Source organism: Schistocerca cancellata, chromosome 2 (assembly GCF_023864275.1).
Source record: "Schistocerca cancellata isolate TAMUIC-IGC-003103 chromosome 2, iqSchCanc2.1, whole genome shotgun sequence".
In the NCBI taxonomy this organism is placed as follows: Eukaryota; Metazoa; Arthropoda; class Insecta; order Orthoptera; family Acrididae; genus Schistocerca; species Schistocerca cancellata.
In genome coordinates, this window is record NC_064627.1 from 498,046,972 (window position 1) to 498,060,645 (window position 13,674).

General features: G+C 39.8%; 1 protein-coding gene across 3 annotated transcripts in view; it reads left to right on the plus strand.

Annotated features, from left to right (window-relative positions):
- The first annotated feature begins 5,322 nt into the window (after nt 1–5,322).
- Nucleotides 5,323–13,674, plus strand: part of LOC126162039 (patronin) — a 445,213-nt gene continuing 436,861 nt past the window's right edge. For all 3 annotated transcript variants that reach the window (XM_049918266.1, XM_049918267.1, XM_049918268.1), the window contains exon 1: nt 5,323–5,778. In XM_049918266.1, the coding sequence (XP_049774223.1) occupies nt 5,707–5,778 (72 nt within the window). In that variant the 5' untranslated portion in view covers nt 5,323–5,706. The remainder of the gene's footprint in view (nt 5,779–13,674) is intronic.

Below are 13,674 nucleotides of genomic sequence, written 5' to 3' on the forward strand. Positions count from 1 at the left end.
TTTCAGTTTTTTTATTTTTATTTGTGAACGTCAGACATAATCCACTCAGCTAGCCTACAGTACATGATATGCTACAGATTCAAAGACAAATTCAATGATTCACACACACAAATACCAATGATTTGCACAGAATATATACATTGGCTCTGCACTTGTTAATTAAAGAATCAGAATTTTATTGTCTCATAACATACATGTCAAATCACTGATTTATTGAACACGACACTAATCAAGCATATAACTGTAATAGGTTGTACATGGAATGCGACATTTACTGGAACTATAAAATATCTGAATACATATGCTATTAATATTTATCCTTACCAAATGATCAGATCATCATTAAAAAACTCATCAACAGGGTAGTTTTGTACCAGAGTGCTATATAATTTTCTTTTTACTGAATCAGTGTCATTGCCATGTCATGTCTATTCAAAGGCCAATTACATATACAGTAGAACAGATAACAATCTTGCTTCCTACATCTACATGATTACTCTGTAATTCACACTTAAGTGCCTGTCAGAGGGTTCTTCAAACCACCGTCAGATTATTTCTCTACTGTTCCACACTCTAACAGTGTGTGGGAAAAATGAACACTAAAATCTTTCTGTACTAGCTCTGATTCCTCTTGTTTTATTATTATGATCATTTCTCCTTATGCAGGTTGGAAACAATGAAATGTTTTCATATTCAGAGGATAAATTTGGTGATTGAAATTTCGTAAAAAGGTTTTGCAGCAATGGAAAACACCTTTGTTTCAATGACCGCCCCCTCTCCCAACTCGCTTATCATATCCATGGTAATCCCCTAATTTCGCGATAATACATAATGAGCTGCTCTTGAACTATTTCGATGTCTTTGTCAATCCTATCTGGTAAGGATAACATAACGCACAGCAGTAATCTAGCAGAGCATGAACAAGTTTAGTGTAGGCAGAGGTTGCCTACATTAAACTTCTTGAATGTAGTAGACCTGTTGCATCTTCTAACTGTTCTGCTAATAAAATTTACTCTTTGGTTTGCTTACCACACAACATGATCTATGTGATCGTTCCAATTTAAGTTGCTCGTAATTCCTGGGTATCTAGTTGAACTGACTGTCATTAAATTTGTGTGACTTATTATGTAACCGAAATTTAACATATTTCTTTTTGTACTGGTTTGGATGCCCACACCCTTTTCGTTTTTGAGAGGCACTTGTCCCTTTCACACCATTCAGATATTGTGTCTAAATTTTGATCTTCTGTTGATTTTAGTAGAAGGTAAATAACAGCAGACTCTGCAAACATTCTAAGAGGGCTGCTCAGATTGTCTCTTAAATCGTTTATATATTAAAGGAACAGCAGAGGGGGAACCCCAGATATCACTTCAGAATTACTCGATGATATTCTCTTGATTACTATGTACTGTGACCTTTCTGGGGGGACTAAGTCTCTTATGACAAATGGTGCCTTAACTCTTCTGGAAATCTAGATATATGAAATCAGTTTGAGATCCCCTGGTGAGAATCATTACTTCCTGCGAATAAAGAGCTGGTTCTGTTTCGAAAGGACGATATTTTCTTAATGCACACTGATTCTGCCTCAATGGGCACTTACCATCGATGTGCTTCATGATATTCAAATGCAGTATATTTCCCAAAATCCCATTGAAGATCGATGTAAAAAGCATGAGTCTGTAATTTAACTGATTACTCCTCTTTCCTTTCTTGAGTATCTGCATGACCTATACAACTTCCCACTCTTTTAGTATGCATCTTTCGTCAAGTGAGCAGTTGCATATGACAGCTAAGTATAGGGCTATTTATCAGCATACTCTCAAAGGAACCTTAAGCCAATTCACACTGACTTTCACTTCACATCATATCATGGCATGGCATGGCACCATCAGAGATCAGTTTTTGTTGTTTGGATTTGTAATAGTGAGCCAACTGTGCTACCTGTGCCAAACATTGCTTGACTTTATGAAATGCCGCTTACATCATAGAAGTCCAAGGTCATATGCTTGCCAGAGAGCAGTGCAGTAAGTATTTCTTGTTGACCTGCCAATCCTGGAATGCGTCACTGGTAATAATTTAACTTTCCCAAAAATCTGCAAATCCTCTGTAGTTTGTCGGCAGAGGTATACCCTACAATGCACCCACACATCCAGGAAGCAGTGACAGACTGGCTGATGCGACTACATATCCCATAAACTGCATCTCTCGTTTGCTGGAACACTATTTGCGGTGTTAACGAATACAGCTCAAAATTTGTACTGGTAAAGTTCAAAAGACGCTGTTACACCATTCTTCTGGACATCCTCCAGCACTACCGCAATTCGCAAAAAATGCTTTTGTACACTCGACCTCCACTAAACGCTTGACCATGAGAAACAGTCAGTCACGTGAGGCGTGGAGTAATGATAGGGAATTGTGTGGACATTGAGTGGTGCGTAACTCCTCAGAATCCTCAGGAGCCATTTTTTTGTGCCCCATGCCTCGGAGAGACGCCCAAGAGATCGTCGTATGCTAACACGAATTGTGTCAAAACAACACAAAACTACAGCAGCTAAAGTGATTGCAGAGCTCAATAGTCATCTTCAAGACCCCATCTCTATCGACACTGTCCGCTGAGAACTTTAAAAAGCGAATATTCGGGGAGGTGCTGCTATACCAGAACAATTCGTGATGATAACCAACGCAAAGAAGCGTAAAACATGGTGTTGGGAGCATAAATCCTGGGCAGCTGATCCGGTGGAAACACGTCATATGTTCAGACGAGTCAACATTTTCGTTATTTCCCACATCAGGCCGGGCTTACGTCTGGAGAACGCTACAAGAAGCCTACAACCTGATTCCTCAGTTCCAACGCTTAGACATGGGGATGGAAGTGTGATGGTGTGGGCAGCCATATCACGGTACTCTGCTGGTCTCATCATTACTCTCAAAGGCCGTGTTACAGCCAATGACTATGTGAACATTGTACGTAATCAGGTGCACCTCATGATTCAAATGTTGTTCCCCAACAATGATGCCATATTTCAGGACAATAATGCACCTATTCACACAGCCTGAACAGTACAGTCTCGGTATGAGGAGCACAAAGCTGAACTGCAGCGTCTTCCCTGGCCAGCACAGTCCCCAGACTTGAACATCATCAAACCCTTGTGGCTGGTATTGGAGTGCAGACTCAGGAGCAGATTTCCACCTCCCTCATCACTACAAGAATTAGAAGGGGCTCTGATTGAAGAGTGGTGTAACATTCCACGGAGACTATACAATCATTATATTATGCCAGGATTCCAAGAAGAATTGCAGCTGTGTTATGGGCAAATGAGGGTCCAGTCCCTTATTAATAAACCATTCCCAAGTAAGTACAGATGCTCAAATTACTAGAATGAAATTTTTACTCTACAACAGAGTGTGTGCTTATATGCAACTTCCTGGCAGATTAAAACTCTGTGCAGGACCGAGACTCGAACTCGTGACCTTTGCCTTTCGTGGGCAAGTGCTCTACCAACCGAGCTACCCAAGCACGACTCACGCTCCATCCTCACAGCTTGGGTAGCTCATTTGGTAGAGCACTTGCCGGTGAAAGGCAAAGGTCCCGAGTTCGAGTCTCGGTCCTGCACACAGTTTTAATCTGCCAGGAAGTTTCATATCAGCGCACACTCCGCTGTAGAGTGAAAATTTCATTCTGGAAACATCCACCAAGCTGTGGCTAAGCCATGTCTCAGCAATATCCTTTCTTCCAGGAGTGCTAGTTCTACAAGGTTCACAGGAGAGCTCCTGTGAAGTTTGGAAGGTAGGAGACGAGGTACTGACGGAATTAAAGCTGTGAGGACGGGGCGTGAGGCGTGCTTGGGTAGCTCCGTTGGTAGAGCACTTGCCCATGAAAGGCAAAGGTCCTAAGTTCGAGTCTCGGTCCGGCACACAGTTTTAATCTGCCAGGAAGTTTCAGATGTTCACATTGTTTTTACTGTCCCCTGTATGTACCTCTCGTCGTTGGTGTGCTTTCCGTGTTGTTGAAAAATGCGCTCTGTGTGCGTGAACTACGTCAATAGGCAATTAAACGAAAATAGTGGGAGGTTGACATGATCAGAATGGGTAGTGGAATGCAGATTTTGCTGGTTTATGTCAGCTTTTGAACGTTGCAACATAGCTAGAGATGTGGTTTGTTCCACTTTAACTTCTGTCCCTGGCGATTGGGAGGTCATGTCCATCATTACTCTAAAAAGAAAAAACTCTCAGATCTGAATCTCTCAATCTTCAAGGAGTCAGGTCGAGCTCAGACTATCGGCAATTAGATGGCAAGAAGTAATTTCCATATAAACTGCAGACAGGGATGATTACACAGTACATAACTTTATTGCGCATCAAATCGTAAGTAACGTACAGAACACTACACTGATAATAAGTATTCTCTTTCAAACCAAAGATTCATCTTTTATCTCTTGCGTCTGCTACTTGCACAGTAACTGATATCACACAAGGGAAAACATAGAGTCTGTTTGCCTGATCCATTAAGTTTGCTTTCCTACAGGGCAAATAATGTCATAAACACTGGTATTTTCTGCTTCTATAGAGTTGACTTTTTTAGTTAATAAAATATTGTTTACTGAAAATTTCTTCATCAACTAATGTTCCTAATTAGAAACATAGTTAGCCCTATTCCATTAAAGAAATATCTAATTAATTTTACAGTTTCAGATACCTGGCCTCGCTTATGGAAGAGCACTCAGTGGAAAAAAGTATCCAAATCATCATCAAACATTTACAATTTGCCAAGAAAAGAAAGAAAATAAATATTATGAAGAAACAAAAGTACAAAGTAAACTACTATTTTAGGTTTGCGCGCGAGGAGTACAGGTTAACTTCCGATGTTAACAGGCACAGTTCCCCCGTCCTACCAATGTCACGTTCTAAGCTTTCTTCTGGAGAAATTTTGAAGTGACGTGACGTTCACGGCCTGTATGAATGCAGCCATTTGTAATATGTTGTTTAATGTTTTGACGGGAAGTGACGTGAGGGTAGGTGTGAATTTGTCTTTTTGCCCAAGAATAGTTGTGATCGCAAATAACTTAGAAGTTTCACTACATTCACATGTATTTAAAGTTGAATACATTTCACGTAACTACAACTTTTCCCAGGTTTTGTTCCTTGATCATTTTTACAGGTGTGTCATACAATCTTTTCCCCATGTAGAGCGATACGATTGCTCGATATTTGACTAGTCGTGACGGATACACTGACGTGATATACTGTTGATGTTTGGTATGTCAATAGCTGTGGCGTATCTTCAAGTTTGTGAACTGCTTTGACATTGTGTGGAAAGTCTCTGGCTCAGAGGGTATTGCCCAGTACATGTATTTCTCCCATTTTAGCTTTGTATTGTGGAAGGTATTAAAGTTTGGGGAAGTGGATTTACGGAGGATGTTAAAGGACATTGCACTGTGTTTCTCTGATGTTTTAAAATGGCGTGTTTTTACATTAATTATTTAGCGACTGCAGAAAACCGCGCTCGGAGATTTCAGATTGGCTCAGTTTGAATGATATTTCAGTGCCTGTCAAATGTTGTGTGTAGGTCGGTCAAGGCGTTTCGGTGACAGAAGGGCTGATCATGACTTGTGAAAGTTATTGAGTGTGGAGTGGTATATTTATATTATTTTCAGCTGAGAGCTTACGCTCGAGAAACGGTGATATTGAAGAGTGAATGATAGCATTATGGATCGAAGTGAAGACCGTCGCAGAGTTGGTGCCAGTTTGGAGTTGCAGGACGCCTATGACACAAGACAGGTATGTTTCATTGTATTCCATCCTCATGTGAACAGCACTGCCCGAAGACTTCTGGAAGATCGATAGCGACGTTGGTTATGGAGTACGTGATAGGTGATATAAAAGCACTATTTATTCTGACACAGTTGGTCATCGAATGACAAAGAATCTTAAAACTTTATATTAGTCTTCAGTGAAAACACTACCGAGAACGGCAAACTGTATAAAAGAAACGTAATACGGTTTAAGTTTTTGTATTCTGACTTGGTATTAGTTTATGATGAAATTGTCTTTACATAGCCTATGCAGCAGGCCTAGTTGTATATCTTAGACATTAGGTATCAATATTGTGAGTTATAATTTCCTTTTGATCTGCACAGAGCTGGGTTGCTTAAGTCCTGGATGACTCTTAATTTGAATGTTCTAATTTCATTTATCACTCCCTTCGTATTACATTTGGTACTAGTACACACTGAGTTAATTTACTTCAAATGCAGTGTATCTAAAATAGCAAATCTTTCGTGTTTTTTGCCCCCAGATGATGGATTATTTACTTTAGAATAACAAATGTTTTTTGTTATTGTTTCAACATTTAACAGGTGATAACACTATCTACATGAACACGTGTGCACCATAACTCCCCTATTATAATTCATGCACCAGGTTTGTTAGGTACGTGCATCTCATTTTACAGTTTCCTACACACATAGAAATTGAATGCAGATGTAAATGCGATTTTTTTTTTTCTTTCGTTGTCTGAGACAAAATCATTAGCAGCCGCGTAGCCGAAATTATGATTGAGATGCACAGACATAAAACTTAGTAAGGCATGAAAATAATTAGCACATACTGCAACGTGGGAAGACAAAGTATCACATGCACACGCTTACACTTTGACTCTTGCTACTTTCAAAAAGCTTTGTGTGCGTTACAGATCATCGTGTCTACATGTGCTGTAGACAATAAAATTTTTTTATATGTTCAGAACAATTTCTCAAGTCTGTCGGGCATTAACCACAATGAGCCAATTGTTCCACATATTTCTTACGATGCCTACAAAGTGACCATATACTAACACATTAGCTGTCGCAGATTCACATTTCTAATTAGGCCTACGTGATTAGTGTTAATGCAACGATCCTGATAACCTAAGACTAAGCATGGTTGATTATCATCATTAAAATATTCAAAAAATCATCATATTGCATAAGTTTGTCGCTGTGAGGTGTTACACTTCTGTGTCAACTTGTGGCTTGATAAACCTTCCTTGCGTTGAGGTTCACATCCACGACATCGAGGTCCATCTGTTTGACGAATAGTTCAGCCTGTACACTCTTGACTGTTGAACATTCTGTTGGAGACCTAAAAGAAAAGAACCCATTAGAACTAAGGACCTGTAAATATATTCCACGGGTCGAGCGAGGAAGGGTATAGTGGTAATTTACAAGATATGTGATGTAGGCTACTTGTTACCATTGCTGAGAAATGTTTGGAGCAAATATTTTTTTATTGCCTTGACATTTTAGTAGTAACCAATGAGAACCTTTCTGCAAAATTTGTTTTTGAATAAGTATTATTTACAAACCGATGTTGCATCTGGATTACGAAATGCGTTGTAACATGAGTGGCTGTGAATTGTGCCGTTCTTGTTTTGCTACAACCCATTTATATTACCAGAAAGTGAAATCTTCATATGTGCCTCTTGATGTTGGCTCTCTACGGTTTCTTCAAATGGAATTAAGATAAACTAGCATGATTTACTCAACAAAGGCATGTACGATCACTGCCTTATCCCAGTAGCGCCCAGTCTACGAAAGTGATCCCTACAAGGATTCTCAGCTGCCTCACCAGTACTTATTCAGCCAGCAACGTACAATGCCACCAGATCGCAAAAGCAACCTATAGTACTCACAAACAACGCATTTTTAACTGAAACAAATACAGTAACGTAGTGATCATGATGTCTGAAGAATCATGTCGTACCATGTTCAGGCTGGCGATACTTTTGAACTCTTGAACTTCATGTAACCGAATTAGTCTTGATATGGTTGTTAATTTATAAAGTACGGTTTTTATATTGGGATGGGAGCGAAGTCGTCTTTCTGGGATTGACCCTCATACTATACATGTCAGCAGCTCTGGTCTTCGGCGCTATTCATTTACAACTGACGTTCTGAAGCTATTTCCACATTCCATCGCGTCAGTTAAATTCTGAATATGAACCCGCGAGAACACACACTTGCTAACGATATTAATGTGAGCGGTCATCTGTGCGTGCCACGAACACAGGAGGATCGAGCTCGTCATTCGCCTAGATGAATGAACTGAAATTCACTGAGCACCACATTTCATGCCAACTGCTTTAATGTAGTACTACGACGCGCAGTATCATAGGCACATTATGTTCTGGGCTACTAGTTACTCGTTAAATAATTAGTAGAAGCCGAACATGCTACACAACTGTGGAAATTATTGGGTTCTTATACAGTGTTAAATGTGCTCAGTTTATCGAACGAAACTCGGCACCAAAGCTGAGTTCAAAGGACGGTGCAATGCTTCGCTTGCCGCGCTAGTTGGGGCCGCAGCCTCTGTTTCAGAGATACCATTATCCAATACATGCATGTTAGGAAGAACACTAAACCATCACTGATTACTATGTCGCAATAACAGATGTTTCCAAGTGGCCGTAGAGCTTTAACATGGAACAGTGCCGAAAATGTAAAGAGCGGCATAGATTCACTAGCCGTACATGATTTAGATTACGATCAATGAGACAGAGCGCCAAAACTCATCTAATACATTCATTATAGTTTTGGGTACGTCATAAATTGCGTTGTCAGAATAAGGAACACAGAATTTTTCAACATACTCCACTGGGATACACTGGAAAGTTAGTCGTGTACGAAAAAAGGTTTTCCTAAGAAGTGTTCGAAAACCAGCCCCAAATTGTCATCTCATATTGTTAATCTGCTTTCTTGCCGCCCTCCATCCAACGAAAAATCTTTATCATTAATTTTTGAACTCGAGAGTAGCACGTTGGCCCCGGGCAGTGGCCTGCGGAGTACATCGTTTGATTACTGACGCCGTGAACCTGTATGCTCTCACGGAAAATGTGATATTCTACTTTAATTGTGGTACTTCTGACCATAGACAGTTCATTGGAAAATGTATAATCGTTGCTTGAATTAATTCAAGCACTTGAGGATTTCAGCCCCATTTCGACAGCAAAAAGAATGTGTGCGTGCTATTGTTGATAATAATATAATAGTTGCAGTAATAACGATACCATATACAAAAATTGGGGATCGATGCCATGCGGTTTTTCAGACTTCTATTCGATATCTCTCTCTCTCTCTCTCTCTCTCTCTCTCTCTCTGCAGTAAAGGAATTCTTGGTTCACTGAGTTTGTTTTACTGTGTAGATTAATTTCTCCCCATTTGTTTTTCACGTTCCGCCCGTCGTGTGTGTGTGTGTGTGTGTGTGTGTGTGTGTGTGTGTGTTGTAGAGGGAGAGAGAGAGGGGGGGGGGGACAAGAGAGTGTGTTCAGTTTAAGGAAATTGAGCAAATAAAAACAGCGTCAGTCAATATGTTCGTATTTTAGTTCAGGTGTTATTCTTTAGTATGGAGATAAGTCTGTATACTAGGTAGAGCCACAAAACCAACTTTGATACCATGTTTTACAACGTGGTACAGCAAGAAAAGCGACAGACATTTATCTACCCTCGTAACATTGGCTCCTTGCAATATCAGCTACGAAAATAGAAAATCGTCCTTCTTCTCTTTCCAGTTTAGCAAAATTGAGTTCTATTTTAGTGCCCTCTTCATAGAACGAGTATTCGTTACTCGTAAATTATTTTTCATGAATTTTTTTTCCGCTTGGGTTTTGCTGCTCCGCAACAGATTTTCCATCTGTTGAAAAGCAATTTATCCATAGCATGTTTTCTTTATTTTCCCAAGGGTTTTAAAGAATTTTGCTTGTTTACACAACAAATTGAAAATTTCCTGAGAACGGTTGGTTTAGAGTCAGTATTGTTGCATAGATAATAACGCGGAACAACTCGTTTTACGTGGACGACGACTCGGTCTGGTCATCGCATTCATTAGCTACTATGTTAAACTCCACATCCGGCATCCAAATTTAGATTTTTCGTTGTTCCATAAATCGCTGAAGTTGTATGTCTGCGTGATACTGTTGAAAGTTAGCCGTCTACAGTCTGAACTACTTTTACACCGTCTCTGAAACACCTCGTCTTCGATAGTGGACACGCTCCAATCCTTCTTCTTCTCGCCTGATATATATTATGAAAGCCCTTCGGTAGTCAGTATTTTTATCATGTAATAAGGAGAAACTAGATTAACCGCTATGCATTATACCTTAGTATTTTCCTAGCGACCATTTAAACTCATACTGGAAACCTGTGTATTTTGTCTTAGACAGGTACGAATCATCCCTTGGGGCCCTGCTGTTTCTTCTGCAAGAAAGACTGCGAAATCGAAACATTTGGAGTGTTACTTATGTAGTGCACGAGGCAAGCACTACGGATCACCTCTTGCATCTCTTCCACCCTATTTACGTAAAATGCTTTTTAAAAGTTCGTCGGAGCTGATTGGAAGGGTCAACGAAACGAATGAGTCTGCCCATGTTCCAGGTAGACAGACTTGTTTCTCATAGTTCTCTTCATAATACCAAAGACTAGGAGGATTTCGCAGTTAAAATATTAAACTTCTCTTCGTAAAGTTTTAATAAAATGCTGAAATTGTAGTTTAGTGGGAAAACTTTCGATGATTATGAGCGATTCATGATTTAGTATATGCAACTAATGAAATCACTTGGTGTGGTGTGCCAGTGATTCGCGTGTCACTTATCATAGGCAAGTTTGCTGGTTCTGTCAGTCATATTTTCGTTACTGGATAACGGGTACGCCCAGCCATAAAGTGGCAAGATTGCTGCATCTGAGACAGTCTTCTCAGAGAGCTTATAATTTCTTATTCTTTGCATTTCAGACATGGTTGCTAGCGCGCTGTAGCTGCAAGACAGGAAGAGCATGTTAGTCACCAGGGCGTCACCGCCTTGGAAAGAAGGCGCACAGCAGTCGAGAGCAGGCACTAATTCGACTAGTATTACTTTAAAGAACTGTGGTGTAGGTGTCATCGAACAGCACGGCTATCATTTGCACATTAGAAAATGGGTTACTGGTTGATAAGGAGCGGCGCGACGAAAGCTATGTCATGAGTGTACGTGCAGGTTTCGTAACTTTGGCACAGCGTGGCTCGACTATTCGCGAAGTTTCCGAGCATTTTTGTTTCTCTTCTTTGTCTCTGTTGCGCATGGACCTTTCAGTACGCTAGTTTAGTCATTCCCTGGCTAAAATTACCGTTTCAAGAGCCAGTAGTTGGCAGTCAGTTTATGGATGCTTTCTCTATGCCTTTTAGCCAGACATAGGCATAGGCACAGAACTTCATTGAGGCGTCCCAAAAACGTTTTAATGCAATGTCAGTATAACGATAGTAGATTGCTGCAATATTCATAAGTGTTTCATTGTATGTAAATAGAGTGAAAGACACAAAGCCATTTGAATATGTTCTGGAACAATTTTAGTACATAGCCGCACCCTTGTGACAAAATTTGTTGCGGTCAAGACATATGCGATCTGTTCAACTATTCTGTTGAGAGTAAAGTAGCATATGGATTTTATGCTGTTTGTCGCAGAATTGGTATGAATTGATAGCTTTATGAGAGATTCATTTTTAAAGTAGTCTTCAATTTATATCATTCTTCTATGAAAGATGTTCGAACCGCTGCAGGCATTTTAAGGATGGTGCTGAACTTACGAGAATAGTTGCTAACAAATATGTTGAAAACGATAAGGCTGTGTTAGCTTTATTTTATATGTGTATAATAGAGTGAAGTGGAGCAAGGATATGGAGACTGCTGGAAAGAAAGATTATGATGAGCTATTTGTGTGTGACACAAAGTCTGAAAATAAAAAATAAAAAAAAAAACTGAGTGGGAAGAGACGAACTACCGCATGGCTCTGAGATAAGTGGGTTATTGCCTATTATATTCAACATTTATCATGAACGAGCGGTAAAGAAATATCTCCACGAAGTAATAGCTGTAGGTGGAAATAAAATGTTATATTATTTGGATTTACTGGAAGTCATTCTTAGGAGGAGGAGACGATACGTAACAGTTTGAAGGAAGTTAAGAACAGTAAGAACAACATTGTATGAAGATAAATGTATGAATAAGGGGAGAGACTGTGCAACAGGAAGGCCTTTTTAAGTACTTTGAATGCAAAATAAAGATTGTATGAAATGCGTAAACAAGAACTCCAACAAGAAAGGAAAGTTTTCAGAGAGAGAGAGATCCTTAGATGAATATGAAAGGAAAGAGTTTGTGAAGTGTTTTGTTTGTAATGTTGCCTTATTTTGTCCTAAACCATGGACATTGTGAAGACGTGGAACCATCATTTAGAAGAATTAAAAGGTTGGATGTGGGTGAATATAAAAGGAGCGAATCAGAAATATGAAGTGAACGAGGCGTTACTAATAGCATACTAATTACCTGGACATTCCTTGATAAGACAGCATAGTGATGATGCTTTTCGAGGAACTATGTATGAAAGGTGAAAGCACGGAGAAGATACTAACAGATATTAAGATCAATTCATTGCACTATTAAACCAAAAGGACGACGGACAAGAAGAGATCCTGGAGAATGCTGAACTCCCCAGCGATAGACAAGCCCTATTCCTTGTTTATATCCGACATAGCATCCGGAAGACAAAGTTCGGGAACCGTTGTGCTCTACTATGTGTAGGTCTGTACCGGTTTTGCTACCCAGGTCAAATATATCCATATGTCGACCAATACTTGGAGAAAATAAAGTATCAAAGCAGCACTACTGCTCCCATCATTCGTGTTGTAAGTTTTTTTGAGGGAGAGGTAATAGATTATATGAAATGACAATGCCCTTAACCTAAGCATAATTGTAGACTAGGTATTCCCTCGACGTTTAATTTAAAATGTTTACTTAATATTTCCCCATTCTGGTAGAAGTTAAGGTTAGTAATACGTGTAGTTGTGCCGTAAGGATTCAAAATAATCAGTTGGGGGAGCCCAGTATATTGTTGTGATTCGTATGAATTTCTGTTTCTGTAACACAAATTGCAAAATCGAAGAAAACCATTGTTTTGGTTTTGTATTCCTTTTTAAGTCATGCCAACATTGCCTTCAGCTTAACTTTTCAGAGTGGTTTGCCCTTCGTAAATAACTATACATTCCTTATTTCACATGGGTTTAGCCAAACGGTGCCGAACTCGAGAACGACTCTTAGTAACTAGACAAACGAATCCCGCCATTCAGCTTTATTGCCATATGACCTATTCCTCGCCTGCGATTCGTCATATTGCTTGAGAATTAAGAGCGACCATCTATCGATTGCGGCGTTCTGCGATTAACCCCTCATACGAGCGGTCTGTGGATAATCACTGCAACCCGCCGCTCGCGTGTGGTGTCCTTTGCTTCCGATGTAGTGAGCATGATACCTGTTTCTCTTTGCTTCAATATGGTAGTTGTGTAACTTCTTCCTCAATCAAATATTGCTTCTCCTAAGCTACTCCATCTAGATTAGCCAACATTTTTAAAAATAAGACTGAACCTAACAACCCAAGCGTGTGTGAACGCTTACATAGGAGCGAAAATCGATTGTGGAAGAGAAAATGTGGTAGCTAGAAAAGCATTCCGTAATCGATATTGGCGTTTATACATGGAACGTCATAAACAGTGTTGAGAATTCCGTTCACGCAAGCACGCTTTGGGAGCTCCTAGGTAAACATAGTGCTACGGCAGAACACGCGGAAGGGGTACACTTATAATATACACTGAGGTGACAAGTCATGGGTAGACCGATAT